The following is a 17,729-nucleotide window of genomic DNA, read 5'->3' as shown; positions in this document are numbered from 1 at the left end:
TGTGTGTGTGTGTGTGTGTGTGTGTGTGTGTGTGTGTGTGTGTGTGTATAGCATCAAGTAGCAAGGACATTGCAAAGCATCTGATGATTGAAACATGAAGAAAGTAACTTCATGAAAGCACCCTATAAACTACAATAATATATAAATTTTAGGCCTTGTTACTCATAAGGATCAGCTATGGCAGATGTTTCAGAGAGATCAAAGAAATTATAGTAGAATCAAAACCCTTGGAGTTTGTAGATTTGGTAATTTTCAACCTCAACAAAATAGTATTCTCTGGGGGTTTGGAGAAATGGTGCTTTTATACATGTCTGGTAAGTGTATAAATTGGTATCATTTTGGAGAGTACTTCTGCAGGATCTAATTTGAAAAAAATCTGCCTCATACCCATCCATTCCAATTTTCAATGTCTATCCTAAAGCAAGGGTCAGCAAATTTTTCTTTAAAAGATCAGACAGTAACTATTTTAGACTTTGGGGACCAAGATACAAAATTTAGTATCTTATATAATACTTAAATAATAAGAGAACAAATTTCCACAGATTTTGAGTTGATGAAAGTAAAAATGTTTTAGTGTACACTTTTTTCATAATACAGTTTTACTAATGAGAAGAATGGAATTCTTTTTCTTGGGGTAACATTTCACCTCATTGGGGTTCCCACTTAGTGTTCCCTGTCACCAAATGGATTATGAATGTTCGTATGTAAAAATTATTCATAGCTTGTAGGCAGTACAAAAACAGGCATTGGGTGAAATTTGACTTGTGGTTTGCTGACCCCTGCCCCAGAGAAATTTTTGCATATGGAAATATACACAACTGGAGGTCTGGATATGCTCACAGGGATAGCTCTCTCCAGTGTAATTTTTGGCGGGAATCCTAGGAAGCGTAATGGTATACATAGGTATGGCACCATATATGTAAATGAAGAAAACAAAATAATGCTAAAGATTGTTCTCAGATATATGAAGTATAACAAGTAGATAAAGGTATAACAAACAAGTGGACAGGAGACATCCCAAATTTAACTCCTCCCCTCCTACCCCCCCTTGTAATCACTAACCTACTTTCTGTTTCTATGTATTTGCCTATTCTGGACATTTTCTCTTTCTTTTTCTTTCTCTTTTTCTTTTTATTTTTCTCTTCTTTTTCTTTTTCTTCTTTTTCTCTTTTCCTTTTTCTTTTTCTTCTCTTGAGAGGGAGGGAGAGCGAGAAAGAGAGAGAGAAGATAGAGAATCTCAAGCAGGCTCCACGCCCAGCGCAGAGCCTGACCTGGAGCTGCATCTCATGACCGTGAGATCTTGACCTGAGCCCAAAATCAGAGTCCAATGCTTAACCAACTGAGCTATTCAGGCACCACCTCGACATATATAAAAGAAATCCTACAGCATCTGCTGTTTTGTGTCTGGCTTTTTTCACTTAGCATAATGCTTTTAAGGTTCATTCATATTGTAGCATGTATCAGGATTTTATTCCTTTTTTATGGCTGAAGAATAATATTATATGAATATACTGTATGTTGTTTATCCAATTATCTGTTGATGTGCATTTGTGTTGGTTCTAGTTTTTGGCTATTATGAACAATGTAGTTATGAACATCCGTGTATAGATTTTTGTGTGAAGACAGGTTTTCATTTCTTTTGGTTATATACCTAGGTGTGGAGTTGTCTGGTCAAACGGTAACTCTATTTTTAACATTCTTAGGAAGCACAGAACTTTTTCCCAAAAGGATTGTTAAATTGTTTTTCCTGTTCTACTACCACCACATTTTTTACTTCTTCACATCTTTACTAATACTTGTTATTGTCGGTTATTTTGATTTTATTCATCTTAGTGGTCGTAAAATGGTATTTCGTTCTGATTTTGATATATGTTTTCATAATGTTTAGTGATGTTGAACTTTTTTTTTTTCATGTGCTTATTGGCCATTTAGATATATCTTCTTTGGAGAAATATCTATTCGGATCTTTTGCCCATTTTTGAATTGTCTGTTACTGAGTTACAAGCATTCATTAGGTATTCTGAAGGATTTTGTTTCTTTAAAAGTGTAGGTGACAAGCCAATTTGACAATAAATTATATTTAAAAAAGTGTAGTTGACAGAATGACAGTATTTATATTTTAAAAATTCTGGGTAATGAAAAAATTTATTTTCTCAGTTAAATTGTTAGTGGGCTAAGTGAGGAGAAAATATTTAATTTCTCTCCATAAGAAAAAAACGTAATTGTCATTTTCAGTCCAGAGCTTTTTTGTTTCAGTGGATATATGAGCAAAAACTAGATTTAGAGGGTTTAAAGAATGAGTAGGCAATGAAAAAAAATGCAGCATTCTCCAGGCTTCTCTGTCAAGATACTTGCTGATTAAAGCTGAGAAATGGAATTTTACTGAAGGTTGGAGAAGAGATAGTGGTGAGAAAGTTTTTTAAGAATTAAGTGGAGGGGCACCTGGGTGGCTCAGTGGGTTAAGTGTCAGACTTTGGCTCAGGTCATGATCTCATGGTCCATGGGTTCGAGCCTTGTATCGGGCTCCGTGCTGACAGCTCAGAGCCTGGAGCCTGCTTTGGATTCTGTGGCCCCCTCTCTGTCTGCCCCCACTTGTACTGTGTTTTTCTGTCAGTCTTTGCCAAAGATAAATGAACATTAAAAAAAATTAAAAAAGAAAGAATAAGTGGAGAATCTAGCATACTTTTTTGAGAGGGGAAAGAGGAAGTGGAGGGAGGAAGCAAGGCAGAGTGAAATTGTGAGCTAATATATGAGCTAATAACTCAAATGAAGCATCAAATTGCTGTTCTGGCAATATGGAGTTTTGAAGAAGTCCTTTATCCTTATTGGACCTCACTTTCCCATATGTGAAATGAAGTGGTTTATTTAATATCTAAGCAGTTTTAGCTCTGAAGTTCATTTTTTAATCAAATAGATCTGATTCCACCTCCTGAAGGCTTTTCCTTCCCCAAATGCTCATTATTCTGTAGAATTTTCAGTATAATCCTTCTTTCTTTAGTTTTTGCTTAATCCAATGTAAATGGATTAACTTTTTTTTTTTTTTTTTTACTGTTTTACTTTTTTTATTTTTGTAAAATACACTTAACATAAAAATTACCAGGGTGCCTGGCTGACTCATTCGGTAGAGGATGCAACTCTTGATCTCTGGGTTGTGAGTTTGAGGCCCACATTAGGAGTAGAGATTACTTAAAAAACAAAACAAAGGAAAACAAAAAAAACATAAAAATTACCAGTTGCAGAATTTTTAGTTGTATAGTTCAGGAGAGTAACTACGTTCATAATTGTGCAAGTGTCATTACCATCCATCGCCAGAATCTTCTCATGAACCCAAACTAAAACTTGATTAAATTATTCCAAGTTCTCTCTCCTCTGTCCCTGGGTAACCACCATTCTACCCTTTGTTTCTATGAATTTGACTACTTAGTACCTCATATTAGTGGAATCATATGATGAATGTCCATTTAACTGTTGTATTTTATTAAGATACTGTTTCTAAGATTCATCCATGTCATAGCATAATTTAAACTTGCTTACAGTTTGAGTCTGAATAATACTACATTGTATTTATGTACCACATTTTGTAAATACACTCTTTCATTGATGAACACTTGGGTTATTTCCACATTACCTGTTAACTTCACTGATTTTATTTATTTTCTATATATAGCCTGAAATGGAGTGCTAAATAATATTGTAATTTTATGTTTAATTTAATTTAATTTATTTTTATTTTTTTGGTTTTAAAATTTTAAGTTTATTTATTTATTTTGAGAGAGAAAGAGACCGGGACAGGGGTGGAGAGAAAGAGAATCCCAAGTAGGCTCCACACTGTCAGTGCAGAGCCTGATGTGGGGCTCGAACCACAAATCATGAGATCATGACCTGAGCGAAAGTCAGATGTACTTAGCTGACTGAACCACCTAGGTGCTCCATGTTTAATTTTAAATACACAGCATATGATTATGAATAGCAGCTGTGCTATTTTATATATTTTTTTAAATATTAAAAAGGTTTCATTTAAGTTCCTGTCAGTATACATGTAATGTTAATTTCAGGTGTACAACTTAGTGATTCAATACTTCCATACAACACCTGGTGCTCGTCACAAGTGCACTCCTTAATCCCATCACTTATTTAACCCATTCCCCCACCCATCTCCACTATGGTACCATCAATTTGTTTGCTATAGTTAAGAGCATGTTTCTTGGTTTGCCTTTCTCTTTTTTCACCCTTTGGTCATTTGTTTTCTTTCTTAAAATCCACATAGAAGTGAAAGCATCTGGTATTTTTTTCTGACTTATTTTACTTGTGTAATAACCTATAGGTCCATCTGAGTTGTTGCATATGACAGGATTTCTTTCTTTTTTATGGCTGTATGGTAATACTTCATTGTGTGTGTATATGTATATACCTCATCTTTATCCATTAATTAGTCCGTGAGTACCTGGGCTTTTTCCATCATTTGGCTGTTGTGGCTGCTGCTGCTGCTATATAAACATTGAGATGCTTGTATCCCTTTGAATTAGTATTTTTGTATTCTTTAGGTAAATACCTAGTAGTGCCATTGCTGAGTCGTAGGGTAGTTCTATTTTTAACTTTCTGAGGAACTTCCATACTGTTTTCCAGAGTGGCTGCACCAGTTTACATTCTCACCAACAGTGCAAGAGGGTTTCCCTTTCTCCACGTTTTTGCCAGCATCTGTTGTTTCTTGTGTTCTTGAGTTTAGCCATTTTAACAGGTTTGAGTTTTGTATTTGTATTTGTTACAGTTTTGATTTGTATTTCTCTGATAATGAGCAACATTGAACATCTTTTCATGTGTCTGTTGGCCATATGGATGTCTTTTTTGGAAAAAGACATACATATTCATGTCTTCTGCCCATTTTTTATTTGGGTTATTTGGTTTTTGGGTGTTGAGTTTGATAAGTTCTTTATATATTTTTGATACTGAATCACTGTTGGGTATGTCATTTCCAAATATCTTCTCCGATTCTGTAGGTTGCCTTTTAGTGTTGTTGATTGTTTCCTTTGCTCTGCAGAAGTTTCTTATTTTGATGCAGTCCCAAAAGTTTATTTTTGCTTTTGTTTCCCTTGCCTTCGGAGACGTATCTAAAAAGCAGTTGCTATGGCTGATGTCAAAAAGGTTACTGCTTGTGTTCTCTTCTAGGATTTTTATGTTTTCAAGTTTCACATTTAGGTCTTTAATCCATTTTGAATTATTTTTGTGTATGGTGTAAAAAAGTGGTCCGGTTTCATTCTTCTGCATGTTCATGTCCAGTTTTCCCAATACCATTTGCTGAAGTGGCTTTTCCCCATTGGATATTCTTTCCTTCTTTGTCAAAGATTAATTGACCATATAGTTGTGGCTTCATTTCTGGGTTTTCTATTTTGTTCCATTGATCTAAGTGTGTATTTTTGTTAACAGTGCCACACTGTCTTGATCACTACAGCTTTGTAGTATAACTGGAAGTTCAGAATTGTAATGCCTCCAGTTTTGTTTTTCTTTTTCACGATTGCTTTGGCTATTTGGGGTCTTCTGTGGTTCCATACAAATTTTAGGATTGTTTTTTTCTAGCTCTGTGAAAAATGCTGGTAGTATTTTGATAGGGATTGGATTAAATATGTAGACTGCTTTGGGTGGGATAGACATTTTAACAATATTAGTTTTCATCTATGAGCATGGGATATTTTTCTATTTATGTCATCTTAAGTTTCATTCATAATTATTGTGTAGTTTTCAGAGTACAGGTCTTTTACTTCTTTGGTTTATTTCTAGATATTTTATTGTTTTTGGTGCAATTGTAAATGGGATTGATTCCTTAATTTTTCCTTCTGCTGCTTCATTATTGGTGATAGAAATGCAACAGATTTATGGATGAAGTTTCATCATGAAGTCAATGCTTGATTTTTTTTTTCTGTCCCTTTAAGAAAGGGACATATCTTTAGGATGTTGGTTATACTATTGTACCGGGTGTCTTAAAATGACAATAGCATAAAAATGATTTATTTTACATCACAATTAGTATGTTTTCATTGTCATTTACAGTTAGTGTGTTTTTATACTTTTTGCCTTTTATTATTGAAAATTATAATATAGCATAGTAATTTTATTAAAAACTTACTAGAAATTTTTTATATTTCTAAATCTACAGTTTCTTCTATTTATGTTAATTCAAGGACATTGTAAAGTGTTAAAATATAGATGATAAATTTTTAATATTCTAATTGGATTTTTTAAAAGGCGGCACTACATGTTGAATTGTTCATTTAATGTGATGTATAAGTCATCTTATTCAAGGTGACCTTTCCTTCAGCTAAAATTTTTATTGGTATTTACACTTACAGCTTCATACGTTTTTTGCTGGTTCAGATGATTAGTTTGCAGTGTTCAGTACTTTTACTCTGTTTCTGAGTATATAAACTATCCTTGGTGAAAGCAACTTCAATTTATACTCTGTTTCCATTTTTCTAGGTAAAGTTTTTGTAATGTTGGTTAAGGGCTATGGACAAGTTAGTTAAGTAGGTATTATAAATCTATGTATTTCATTACTGTAATTAAAATTTTTTTTAGCGTCTATTTATATTTGAGAAAGACAGAGAGAGAGAGAGAGCGCGCGCACGTGAACGGAGGAGGGGCAGAGAGAAAGGGAGACACAGAATCCAAAGCAGGTTCCAGGCTCTGAGTTGTCAGCACAGAGCCCGATGTGGGGCTCAAACTCATGAACCATGAGATCACGACCTGAGTTGAAGTCAGATGCTTAACCGACTGAGCCACCCAGGCGCCCCTAAATTTTTTTTTAATGTTTATTTATTTTTGAGAGAGACAGAGACAGAATACGAGTGAGTTAGGGGCAGAGAGAGAGGGAGGCACAGAAGCCGAAGCAGGCTCCAGGCTCTGAGCTGTCAGCACAGAGCCCGACACAGGGCTCCAACACATGAATGGTGAGATCATGACCTGAGGGGAAGTCTGACGCTTAACGGACTGAGCCACGGAGGTGACCCTTTGTTATTGTAAATTTTTTTTTTTTTAAGTAATATCATTTATTTATTTATTTTTTTTTCCTTGCGTGCAGGATTTTATTTATTTATTTATTTTTTAATATATGAAATTTACTGTCAAATTGGTTTCCATACAACACCCAGTGCTCATCCCAAAAGGTTCCCTCCTCAATACCCATCACCCACCCTCCCCTCCCTCCCACCCCCCATCAACCCTCAGTTTGTTCTCAGTTTTTAACAGTCTCTTATGCTTTGGCTCTCTCCCACTCTAACCTCTTTTTTTTTTTTTTTTTTTCCTTCCCCTCCCCCATGGGTTTCTGTTACGTTTCTCAGGATCCACATAAGAGTGAAACCATATGGTATCTGTCTTTCTCTGTATGGCTTATCTCACTTAGCATCACACTCTCCAGTTCCATCCACGTTGCTACAAAAGGCCATATTTCATTTTTTCTCATTGCCACGTAGTATTCTATTGTGTATATAAACCACAATTTCTTTATCCATTCATCAGTTGATGGACATTTAGGCTCTTTCCATAATTTGGCTATTGTTGAGAGTGCTGCTATAAACATTGGGGTACAAGTGCCCCTATGCATCAGTACTCCTGTATCCCTTGGATAAATTCCTAGCAGTGCTAATTTAAAAGAGAGTTGGGGGCGCCTGGGTGGCTCAGTTGGTTGGATGTCCAACTTCAGCCCAGGTCATGATCCCATGCTCTGTTGGTTCGAGCCCCGCATTGGGCTCTGTGCTGACAGCTCGGAGCCTGGAGCCTGCTTCGGATTCTGTGTCTCCCTCTCTCTCTCTGCCCCTCCCCTGCTTGCACTGTCTTTTTCTGTCTCCCAAAAATATATAAATATTAAAAAATGAAAAAGAGAGTTGGAAATTGGTTATTTTGAATAATTTTTGGGGGGAGAAAGAGGGAAAGAGTGTGTTTTGGGGGTACAGAGGGAGATAGGAAGAGAGAATCTTAAGCAGGCTGCACTCCCAGCCTGGAGCCCTATGTAGGGCTTGATCTCATGACCGTGAGATGATGACCTGAGGTGAAATCAAGATTTGGACACTCACCTGAATACTGAGCCACCTAGGCTGCCCTGAAATAATTGCTTTTGATATAGTAGGTAGGCCCTCTTTCATTATATTTGCCTGAATGTTCTCTTAGAAGTGTCTCTGAACAGCATACAAATTTAATAATAGTTTAAAAAATATTACAGAATAAGGTATGGTTTCCCCAGAGTCTTTTGCAGTTCTGCAAACATCCAGCAGGGATCTCCTCTACACCCAGTTTTCATCTGAGTATAATTACTGATACTGTCTGTGATTATACTGTTTGGGCATTTTATAGAATATTAGTGCCTTGAGAGAGTTCTTAGTTGGACACAGATAATGTAATATGATAAAATATTAACCTTATTCACAGTCTAGAAATATTTGGAGGTTGGGCAATGTTTTAAAATGTTTTTTATTAAATGGCATAGTAATTGTAAAGTTTAGAATCTTTTACAATGGGCCTTTTAGAGGAAATGTGAAATGCTGAAATTGCACAGTGCCTAAAAATTCTTTGCATACAGTATTGCTCAGAACAAGTCTTTAAAGAGAATGGATGTGGATAACTTAATTTTCAAGGTTGATCATTTAAGTATTAGAAACATTTTTTTCTCAATCTGTATTTCTTGCCACGTGGTGACAGTAGGATTTACAGGAATTAATAGGTGTTCACTTTCATTTTCTTTGATAGTAATTAGGTAGGTCTTTTGAAATGGAGTTTTTCTTTAAAAATATGTAATTCTAACTAATGTCTCATTTCTAAAAAATTATTTTGTTGACTTAAAACTGACTTCAAAGGAAATGATTTGACATTGTCAGTTTGATGAATGATAGGGACATGATAGCTTTTTGAAACCATTTGGGAATAGTTTAATACTTTTTTAAGAAAATGATCATCAGTTTGTAAGTTCATTGAATGAAAGTATTTTTGAAAATTGAACAATCTTAAACATGTTTCATTGTAGAACTTATCAGTTAATATAAATCCTAGAGATAGGAAATTCAGTGCTTTATGAATCCAAGGAGTAAAAAATAAGGAAAGATAAGTGTTAGGGTTAACTTACTTTAGTATGTTGTTGGAAACCAGTAACTTTGTTTTGTATCCCTGTGTGTTAGTGTTTTATGTTTGAGATGTTTATCTTTTATATTATTGGAACGAATTGGAACTCATTTGTAGTAAGTTCTCTATAGTGGTTCATGTAAAATGTGATGTTATATTGGTTCTTCCTTCAAAGCAAATATACTGTTCAGGAATTTTAAGGAATGCTTTTAAAATTTTTGAGTGTGATCTCGTTTTAAGTATAAACATATGAAGAGTAGTGTATGTCATGTACCAAATTTCCTGGGGTGAAAACATTAGCCATACAATTTTCACAAAAGAAAGGGGTACTTTGTAACATTTTAGGATATATTTGGGTATCCTTTTTGTGTGTGCATAATGTAAGTTGAAGGCAAAATACATTTTTATGATTGTTTTTGTCGTAATTAATGTTTTTTAGGCATTAAATGATATTAACGGTAATTTACTAATTTTTACAATGTGCACAATACAGGCAGTTTATATTACTAGAAAGTGTGTGCATTTTAGCAGACAGTAAAACACTAAATAATAATTATGTTTAGAAACAAAATGTGAAACTTAGAGTTAGTAAGAAGCAGTGATCTTTCAGGGACATGAAAAATACTGTATGTTTAAATCCCTTAATTTGGATTTAGTCAATGTTAAATTGAATAAAAGAAAATGTTGATGTTTGGAAAGTGGAAAAAGACATTGGAACATATTTAGTGTGCAGCTGTTGTAGAGCAAATTGAAACTGACGTATTTCATCCTGTGCTTATTAAAACTTTGTCTCTGTGAACATTTGGATCTTTTCTTTTTGTTTCAGATATTTGGTTTCCAGGCAGGACTGACATCTTTGGATTGTAGGGGATCTTACTGCTTACCTGTACCCATTATTCCCTCTTTTAGCACTGCTCTTTATGTTAAACTTCTGAAACTACCCACATGCTGGTAAGTATTATGTTAAAATATGGCTTATGGCAATTTTCATGTATTATGAAGGGGAAAAAACTCAGTCGTGTCTCTTATGCAAGTGTGTTAGTTTTATACAAAACCTTAGAAAAATATCTGAAGTTCTTCTGTCTTTTACTGAGACACTAAAAATCTCTCTTTAATGCCTGAAGTATACTAGATCATAGTCTCTCTTGTGGTAATGTTAACTGTTGTCGGGGTAATAACTGTTAATCCATGTTGCAACTAGAGTAAACTGTTGCTGCTTCATACTGTACTAGTAACTGTAAGGGCAAGTACCTTATTTTTGCCTTTTTAAGAGGATATGGACAAAGATTTTTAAAAGTTGCCATTTAATATCAAAGCCTAAGTATTTGTCACCTAAATAACAATTTCATGTGTATTCATAGGCACTGAGAAAAGTATACCCATAACATAGATTAGACATTTGATATGTTTGTAGTTAATGTATTTTAAAAGAAACGGATATTAGATCATATTTTCATTCGTTTTTGGGTTACTTTATTTGGAGGTCGTATTTCTTTAAATTGAAAGAGGTTTATAGAAAGAAAGCCAGTAGTTATGACTTCTTAAATTTTAGTTGAAAACAAACTTTAATATATTAAAAAGAAAATTGCTTGAAGGTATGAAAAAAGGTTTCAAAACATGAAATATATTCTAGTGAAATAGTTCTACATTGTAAAATTTAGATTACTTTTATTATTTGGATGGAATATATCTTTGCTTTCCCATCCTAATTAGTAAGCTAATTTTTACAGATTGTTAATTTCTATTAGTTATTTATGAAAAGCAACATGACTTCTAGCAAATATATTTTATCTAAAGTACTTCATTTATTAAAAATATATTTCTTTAATAACTTTTAAAATGAAATTTATAAATTGCTCACATCTTCAAAAATTTTGCCTATTGATCCAGAAAATTAAAATATAGAAGTTGCAGTTAATTAAGTCTTGGAACCAGTTTTTTTGGTAAAATGAAACCATTATTAAATGATCATTCTTAATTTTCTCTCGATAAGTTTAATTTTGTCCTTAGTCATCCATATTCCACGCGTGTCATATATTATGTTGTATAGAGATTTACTTTTTAACTTTTTACTTGTATATACATAACATGTTGTATTTGAGCCAAATTTTATATTCCAATCTATTAAGAAATACCATGGGATATGTCCCAGTTGGTATGTTGATTATCAACTTTAATAGATGTTTGTAAGTACTGTTATCTCAGTTATGTGCTGATTTATTTATCATTATAATACTGAGATTTTTAGAAATGGTGCAATTTACCTTAGAAAATACTTAGCTTTTTTTTAAAGCCAAAATTTTCAAAATGAATTATAGCCTTCATATGAAAAAAATTGAGTATTTAAATAGGCAAGGCTTAGTTTAAGGATGTGAAGGACTTACTGCAAGTATTGTCAAATGTGGTTGAAAATATGCCTGCTGACATCTAGAAGAAAATATTCCATTTAAAATACTAAAAGCATGAGATCACACAATGCTTATATTTGGAAGTAACTTGATTTTTTGTAGTTAAGACCACTTCTGTGATATTCGAGTGATATTTTTCTATGCTTTATGTGAGTATTTTGCTTTGAAATAGTTTCTTTATATTATTTAACATAATTAATAGACCATAAACTATAATTTGTTCTTAGCAACTCTAAATTGAAAGTAATACATGTAAAACTCATTAAATTGATACGTATTTTAGTTAAATGAATAAGATCCCAGATAAAATATATCATATAGTGCTTGCATTAAATCAAAATCATATGAGAACCGAGAATTTTATTTAACTCATGTAGTGAGTGAGGATTATTTTAGTAAGGCACCCTGTTTGTATCATTTAATGTCAATTCTGTTCCCAGTATGGTATCTCCCTGCCTCAAATCATACAAGCCGTTTCATTTGAATTTTTAAAAATTATATTCCAGTTTCCTAAAGCACATGTATGATGCTATGTATATTTATATTTATCTATCTACCTACCTACCTATCTATTCAATAAGAAGAGCATATTTACTATAGGCCATGGATTTTAAAACCCTTATACCACACTGAAAAAAATTTTAGTTGGAATGTGTAAGTTAGTAATGGAAATCTAGATTTTATATAAAACAGAAAAGTAGTTTTATACTTTTTGTTTAAAAATGTCTAAATTGATGCTAATCATATGTGAAATTTCAGACTAACATTTATTTTAATCATTTTTGCTAATTTTTAGAAATATATGGTTTAAGTAACATTGAAAATAAGTTATTTTTTTCCTGTATGAATGTTCCTGTTAATATATTTTAACAAGCTAACACTAAACTCCAGTTTCTTGGAATTTATTTTTTTCAAAATATTTTGGTCATATTTTATCTTTCTGTATTACACAGTTTCTAAACAAATAAACATTTCAAAAAATTTTTTTCTTCATTACTTTATATCAGGTTAACTTTTAATTCTTTTAGTCCCTTAGAACAGGATTAAATTATGTAGGATATAGTGGGAAAGGCATAGTGATGATAATATTTAATGACAGGAGTCTTGAGCAGTTAATTCAAATTTTAATTTTTCTCTCTGTTTAGTAAGAGGATGTTTAAAAGCAGGCAATAAAGTATTAGTTAAAGGGCAATAAAGTATTATAAGGTTATTCTAAGTAGGATTAAGGCTTGGTCTCTTGTAGATACTTATTTTAAAAATTTCTACTGTGGTGATAATGCTTTTAGGCTTCTAGATAAATTCTTGGAGTTAACATTTTTTTTTTTTCAGAACAGACAAACTATAATAAACACATTAACTTTATTTCCAAACTTTTAAATTGAAATACTAATATTTTATGGAAAAGTGCATAAATTATGGTGTTTCCTAAGTGAATTGGACCTTTGGTAACCAGCAGAAAGATCAAGGAGCAGAATATTATCAGCATCTCAAAAGCCTCTCTCACTTACCTTCCTGCAGGGTTAACTGTTATTCTGATTTCTAATAATATAGATTAGTTTTGTCTATTCTTGGACATAAATAGAATCATCCAACATATTCTCCTTTTTGACTGGCCTCTGTCACTGAAAGTAATGTTTGGGAGATTCAGACAGCAGAATGTAGTTTTTAGATTGTTTGCTTTTGTCATTATGCAGTATTCTATTACATGAACATTGACCATTTACACATTTTTGATCTGTAATTTTAATTGAAAAATAAGTATCTAAAGTGTGTGTCAATTTATTTTTTATTCCTTTGCCATTTTCCCTTTTCCTTAAGAAGCTTCAGTTGTTTGGGAGATTGGATGTCATTCATAAATATTTTTTGATTTTCTATGTTGTGATAAGCATTGTGGTACATATTGGAATTGGGGAAAGAATACAGTAGAATGCAGTGAGGGTAAGGGATATCCACAGAGCATGAAAACTTAGTCTAGTGGGAGAGGACACTACACACACAAGAAAACATTTGTCTTTCAATGGCAAAATTGAGGCTTAAGCGAAATGTCCTGTTTAAAGAAAGTAGAAAATTTCCTGCGACATTGTGGTTGGTTTCAGAGAGAAAGTGGCAGTACAATTGGGTTTTATTGGTTGAATTGGGTCTAGACATCTAGACATCAGGAGATTGTTTGGGGTGCAGAAGTTTCTATGGGGATAATATTGTCTGAACAAAGTCAAGGTTGGTCTGTTGGATCTGAGAATGGTACAGTGGGAGAGGAATTTGGAAGTCTCCTTTTGGGCCTTGACTTGTACATGATTAAGGGTGTCTGAGCTTTTTTAATCTTAAAAAAAAAAAAAAAGGTTAAACTAGTTAATGAAATATTCATTAACCCCATTTATTCCTCACCAGGCTTGTTAAATTGCAATTATACCATAGTCTTAAGTTCATTTTCTCCTATAATTGAGGGTTCAAAAATGTGATCTCATTTATAGAGAGATAGGTGCAACATACTTTGGAAGTTGAGAAAAATTATTTTGGCTTAGAAAGTCATGGAGAATGTGAAGATGGTAACTTCTAAGCAGATTATTAAAGAATGAATACGATTTGAAAGAAAATACTTTTTTATATAGTGTTAGGTTGTTAGGTACTTTAATGAAGTTTTCATTAACAACGCTGTGAGCTTAAGATGATATTCTCTGTTATAAACTAAAGCTCAGGGAGGTTACATAAATTGTCCCAAGTCACACAGTGTCTGGGCAAGGAATCTCATGGAAGGTTATCTGATTCTAAAGTCTTTGGTGCCTTTCTTACCTGAAGGTGTGAAGATGTACATTATCTTTTGTTAATCATCTCCAGAGGCTCAGTGTACTTCTTGCCTTGTAGTAAAAGTGGATTTCTATGTATCGAGAGGACAGTTGAGATAATACAGCTAATAAATCTGAACTCTCCTAGTATCTCCTAGTATACAGTTAATAGTATATAGATATTATTGTAATGATCTCATAGAATTGTAGATAATAGGGTTAGGTGGAATCTTAGACATTATCTCAATTTATCAGTCTATGATGCAGCTTTTGATTTATAGTTGTTTATCCATGGGTTGAACATTTTATTCAGAGAGAGGCAACCAGATTCATTTTTGGGAATCTCTAGAGTTCTTTATTTTATTGAGTCAAAATCTGCTTTCATGTTTCTTCTCTTTCCTAATTATTGCTTATATGTGTCATGAGTCATTTTCATAGACATAAGGAGGTGGGAAAACACGTTTCTTTACAAGATTGAGGGATCCCTCTAAGTACCCATTCCTTATTTAACACATTGGCGTATGTCTTGGTTTTGGCTCATGAAGTTATTGAACAGTTCCTTTGTTTGAGGAAGGTGTTGCTGGGAATCTGTGTTTGAGTTCAGTGTTAATTAGGAAATTTGGCGTTAGTCGGCTCATGGTAATTGACGTGGTGTGTAAAGGCTAAGAGAACAGATACTGATCTTTTTGCCTCCCTGAAACAAAAACTGAAGCAGCCATTTTCCTGCTTTAGCTCAGAATAACACTAGAATAAATGCTTTTAGCTTTAATGGAGGCTAGGCCCTTCAAGATAAAAAAAAAAAAAAAGCCAATATTTATTTATCAGCAAACATAGAGGATAAGTAACCCACCCCACAGGGCTCAACATCACGTTGCTCAACTGCCCTGTTCTTTATAATACCACAGTTTGAACCTCAAGAACACAGAGTTGGGGTTTTTAATACCCCTGGAGATAGAGGTTTTTAATTCCCTTTGTTCCAGAGCTATGATTATTTTCATCTGCTTTTGTGATAAATACTGTCTTGAACAGAATGTCTTAAAACTGGTAAGACTTAGTTGGGATGCTACCTCCACTTGAGTGGCAGCAGCCTGATTGTTAGCTTCAGTTCTTGGATCTGGAACGTGCTTTCATGGAATATTTTGAACTGAAAAGAAATCCTTTCATCATCTATTACAATCTTCTCATTTCAAAGATGAAAAGACTGAGTCCGGGAGAGTTCAAATTACTTAACCTAAGACCACACAGTAAATACCAGTGCTGCAGTGTGATCCTCCCTTTCTTGATTCAGGGCTCCTTCAACTGTACCACACTACTTAAAAGTCATTATTACTATTATTTTAATTTATGTATGATAAAATATACAAAACAGAAAGTTTACCATTTTAACCATTTTTAAGTGTACAATTCAGTGGCATTAAGTATATTCACATTGTTGTACTACTGTCACCACTTTTCATTTACGTAAATTTTATCTTTTGTACCCATGGAAACAGTAAATTCCCATTATTCCTTACTTTTAGTCCCTGATAACTTTTTACTTTCTCTCTGTATGAATTTGACTATTCTGGGTACTTAATGTAAGTTAAATCATTAAATATTTGTCCTTTTGTGTCTGACTTGTGTCACTTAGCATGAAGTTTTCAAGATTCATCCATGCTGTAGCATATGTCAGAAATTTTTCTTTCCTCCCCCTCTTCCTCCCTCGTGTCCTCCCTAACTTGCTCCTTCCTCTCTCTCTCCTTTCATCCCTCTCTCCCTTCTTTTCTTCTAAATTCATTCCATTTTAAGGTTGAAAAATTCCAATGTATGTATATACTTTATTTATTCATCCATCAGTGGACATCTGGGTTATTTGCACCTTTTAGCTATTGCCAAGTGGTGCTTTCAACGTGGGTGTACAAATGTTTGAGTTCCTGTCTTCACTTCTTTTGAATATATACCTAGAGGTAGAATTGCTGGATCATATGGTAATTGTATATTTAATTTCATGACAAACTACCATTTTGTTTTTCACGGTGGCTGTCCCATTTTACATTTCCACCAACAATGCACAAGTGTTCCAATGTCTTTACATCTTTACCAACACTCATTATTTTAGTTTTTTTGATAATAGTCGTCCTAAAGAACATAAAATGGTGTTTCATAGTAGTTTTGATTTACATTTCTCTAACAACTAGTGATATTAAGCATCTTTTCAATTGCTTATTGACCACTTGCATATCTTCTTTGGGGGAATATATATTCAAATTTATTGCTGCTATTCAGATTATTTTTGTTGTTGATGTGTAGGTGCTCCTTAGGAATTCTCTATACTAAATTTTTATTATGTATATGATTTGCAAGTTTTTTTCTCCAATTCTATGGGAAAGCACTGCTTTTTAATGTTAAGACTCTATCTTAATCTAACTCCCAAACCAGAAACTTAGTTTACCTCTTCTATAAATCTTTTGCTTTTTGTCTTAAAACGTTATCATTTACATTTGACACAGTTTTTTGTAAAAACTGGTATAGCTTGAGCAAGTAAAAAGTGATCAAATGCATATTTGGAATAGTTCTTTGGGGAGGAGGAAAAAGGTAAACTTATTAGAATTCTTTGTGTTTACAAGTTTATCTTCACAGTAGTTTTTGCTTTTACCATTTACAGAGATAGCTAACTTAGATTGGTTTTTCTGCAGAAAGATTTTATAATTTTCTACATTGTAGGGAGATCTTTTCCCGCTTAATTGTCTTCTCTTACAAAAAAAACCAAACATGTTTTAGGGACGCCTGGGTGGCTCAGGTGGTTAAGCATCTGACTTTGGCTCAGGTCATGATTTCATGGTTTGTGGGTTGGTGTCCCGCATTGGACTCTGCACTAACAGTGTGGAGCCTGCTTTGCCTCTCCCCTGTTCATGCTCTCTCTCCTTCTCTCTCAAAATAAACAAACTTTATATGAGAAAAAACAACAACACGTTTTAAAGATACTTATCTGTCTTCAAAACTTACAGGGCTTGACCGTCTATAGACTGATGTTATAGACCACTTTAATAATACTAAATAGAATGAAAATTAAAGCAAATGCACAACTGATTAAATCAAAGTGCTTTTCATCCAGGATGGGCTTCAGGAGGATGTAGGTCTCAGAACCAGTAGGAAGATTGGGATATTAGTACCTATTTTAAAATGAACTTGTAAATACCTCCTGGTTTTCATATATCTGGGCTGACACATATATGTGTGTGTATGTGTATGTGTGTGTGTGTGTATGTGTATGTTGTGCGTGTATATATGTCATGTCAAATTCATAAGCATAGGCTTCATCACTTTTTTTAAAATAAGCAATTGTGCTTATTAATGGAAAACAGGAGGGTTTTTTAAACTATAATAATATTAAGGGAATTCAAAATTATTTTTGTGAGCATTATTCATTAAAGAGATACTATCATAGGCCTAGTGC

The 17,729-nt window shown here is 33.4% G+C and overlaps 1 protein-coding gene across 14 annotated transcripts in view; it reads left to right on the top strand.

Annotated features, from left to right (window-relative positions):
- Positions 1 to 17,729, top strand: part of VPS13B (vacuolar protein sorting 13 homolog B) — an 805,502-nt gene that overhangs the window by 120,411 nt on the left and 667,362 nt on the right. For all 14 annotated transcript variants that reach the window (XM_049633567.1, XM_049633568.1, XM_049633569.1 and 11 more), the window contains exon 16: positions 9,929 to 10,053. In XM_049633567.1, coding sequence (XP_049489524.1) covers positions 9,929 to 10,053 — 125 coding nt within the window. The remainder of the gene's footprint in view (positions 1 to 9,928; positions 10,054 to 17,729) is intronic.

The sequence above is a fragment of the Panthera uncia genome, chromosome F2, assembly GCF_023721935.1.
Source record: "Panthera uncia isolate 11264 chromosome F2, Puncia_PCG_1.0, whole genome shotgun sequence".
Lineage (NCBI taxonomy): Eukaryota > Metazoa > Chordata > Mammalia > Carnivora > Felidae > Panthera > Panthera uncia.
The sequence above is the reverse complement of the archived record's forward strand: the minus strand, read 5'-3'. Positions and strand labels throughout refer to the sequence as shown.